This window comes from Mesoplodon bidens, assembly GCF_964165515.1.
Source record: "Mesoplodon bidens genome assembly, chromosome: 15".
In the NCBI taxonomy this organism is placed as follows: Eukaryota; Metazoa; Chordata; class Mammalia; order Artiodactyla; family Ziphiidae; genus Mesoplodon; species Mesoplodon bidens.
Genome location: NC_138171.1, coordinates 50,318,580 through 50,321,093, shown reverse-complemented (window position 1 = coordinate 50,321,093; position 2,514 = coordinate 50,318,580). Strand labels below are relative to the sequence as shown.

The 2,514-nt window shown below is 56.2% G+C and overlaps 1 protein-coding gene across 1 annotated transcript; it reads left to right on the top strand.

The window, feature by feature from the left end:
• Positions 1–731: 731 nt before the first annotated feature.
• On the top strand, positions 732–2,234 carry LOC308629614 (apoptosis-associated speck-like protein containing a CARD). The gene is made up of 3 exons (XM_081257650.1): positions 732–1,012; positions 1,489–1,545; positions 1,915–2,234. The coding sequence occupies exons 1-3, from the start codon at positions 739–741 to the stop codon at positions 2,169–2,171; spliced, it is 588 nt and encodes a 195-aa protein (XP_081113776.1). The 5' UTR covers positions 732–738; the 3' UTR covers positions 2,172–2,234.
• Positions 2,235–2,514: the final 280 nt, after the last annotated feature.

The window sequence follows — 2,514 nt, the reverse complement described above, 5'->3', positions numbered from 1 at the left end:
ATGACTTTCCCTCCAGTCAAGAATTTTCTCAACCATTGCAAGTGTCTCTTGTCATCACTTCCCAAGAAATTCAATTCCTGGGGGACCAAATTCTGGCTCTCCCAGGAAGCATTTGGCAAGGTCTCAGGTACCATCAGGTAGCCCATGTTATGCTGGAATATTTACTAAGTGGAAGAGTGACTGTTATTATCCCCATTTTATAGATAACAAAACTGAGGTTTGGAGAGATAAAGCACACACAGTTATCTCTACCTTCTTTTTGACACCTCATTTCTCCCCAGTATTCCCCAGAATTTGGGAAGCTACATGGTCTGGCTGTTAGGATGCTATGACTCTGATTCTATGACATGTCAGAGAGGATGCTAAGGTTTAGGGAAACATGGAGATTTCAGGGTTCTAAAATTCCACAGTTCTAAGCCTTAGCGCTCCAATAAACCAGGTTCCTGATGTGTGCTAGATAGTCCAAGCCTGGAGAGGCAGGCACCACCCATGAGCCCTTTTCCATCCGGTCTCCTGGGTCCCACCTTGTAGACCAGCCAAAGGATGCGATCTGGGCACCCCCCGATGGCCAGGAGAAGATGGGAAGGAACGGGATAGTCGGGAGCCTTACACCCGAGGGCAATGTTCTGGGGCAGAGGCCGGAGTTGAGAGAGGTGGGGAGTTCCAGGTCCCGCCGCAGAGCAGACGTCCTGCTTGGCAGACAGCCCGAGTGAGCTACAGTGGGGGACCCTGGGAGCCATGGGGTGCACGCGTGATGACATCCGGGATGCGCTGGAGAACCTGACTGCAGACGAGTTCAAGAAGTTCAAGATGAAGCTGCTTTCAGTGCCGCTGCGCGAAGGCTATGCACGCATCCCACGGGGGATGCTGCTGCCCATGGATGCTGTGGACCTCACCGACAAGCTCATCAGCTACTATCTGGAGGCGTACGGTGCCGAGCTCACGGCGCTCATGCTTCGCGACACGGGCATGCAGGAGGTGGCGGAGCAGCTGCAGGAGACTGCAGAGCAGCTGCAGGAGACCTTGGTCAAGGGGGGGGCTCACCTCCTCCACCCTCCGCGCAGAGGTCCAGACCAGTATGCCCTCATCTGCACCCTCCTCCCAACCCGAACGTTTGCCTCTCCCCGCGCTTCCGCTTCCTGTTCCTCCTACCCTTTTTTTTTTTTTTTTTTTTTGCTGTACGCGGGCCTCTCACTGCTGTGGCCTCTCCCGTTGCGGAGCACAGGCTCCGGACACACAGGCTCCGCGGCCATGGCTCGCGGGCCCAGCCGCTCCGCGGCATGTGGGATCTTCCGGGATAGGGGCACGAACCCGTGTGCCCTGCATCGGCAGGCGGACTCTCAACCACTGCGCCACCAGGGAAGCCCCCTCCTACCCTTTAATAAAAGCTTCTCCTGCTGGGGAAGCCTGGTACTGACCTTGGCTTCCGGACCAAGAGATCCCTGATCCCAGAAAGACTTGGAGACACCACTTAACATTTTCTTACAGGCCCTGGAACCGTGCCAACCGAGATCAAGGCCCCTCACCAGACAGCAGCCAAGCCAAGTAAAGCCTTCAACACCCAACCTCACCTACCTGGGCACCTCACCAGCCCCGCCCCACTGCACCCCTGCACACCCTAGATCTGTTGTCCCAAGACCAAGAGCAGCCAGAGAGCGCAAAGCTAGGCCAACCCTCCCCACCCACCTACTCACACACCTCCAGGGCCCAAGCCTGGTTGGGAGGAGAAAGGGAGACAAAGTTAAACTCATCCCACTATAGGTAGAGTCCTGGTGGCATGCCATGCCCACCTTGAGCCCCACCACTTAGGGTTGCATTCAGGGCAATTTCTAAAGAAAACCTAGTGTTCAAGAGGGACAGGCTCCAGCACCCACCCTGGTCCCAGCTCATCCCCTCTCCTCCCTCCCGCCCCAGCACTGCACTTTGTGGAGCAGCATCGGGCAGCCCTCATTGCGCGGGTCACAGACGTGGACGGGGTGCTGGACGCCCTGTACGGGAAGGTCCTGACAGAGGAGCAGTACCAGGCAGTGCGGGCGGAGCGCACCAGTCCTACCAAGATGAGGAAGCTCTTCAGCTTTGCTCCAGCCTGGAACCTGACCTGCAAGGATCTGCTCCTCCAGGCCCTGAGGGACACCCAGCCCTATCTGGTGGTCGACCTAGAGCAGAGCTGAGGCATCTTCCCCAGCAGCGGTCCCACAGACAACCCCAGGCTGTTCTAGCCATCTTACCTGGAGTCTCTGATTTATTTCTTATACACGATATATGAAAAACCAGCTTGTACTTGGTGTATTTTCCTATTTCCAACCTGGAAGCACATACAGAGCTGAGCTACACATCCAAGCCCCGCAGCGGCTCAGGTGAAGCTCTAGTCTCTGCCTGTTCCTGGGGCAGCAGGCTCCCCAGACACTTCATCCTTCCTGCCTCAGTCACCATGGAATAGTCCCTCACCATTTTGTGGCTCCTTCAATGCCACCCCAGAGGGTCTGCCCTTGAGACCTGTGAATACAAGTAAGC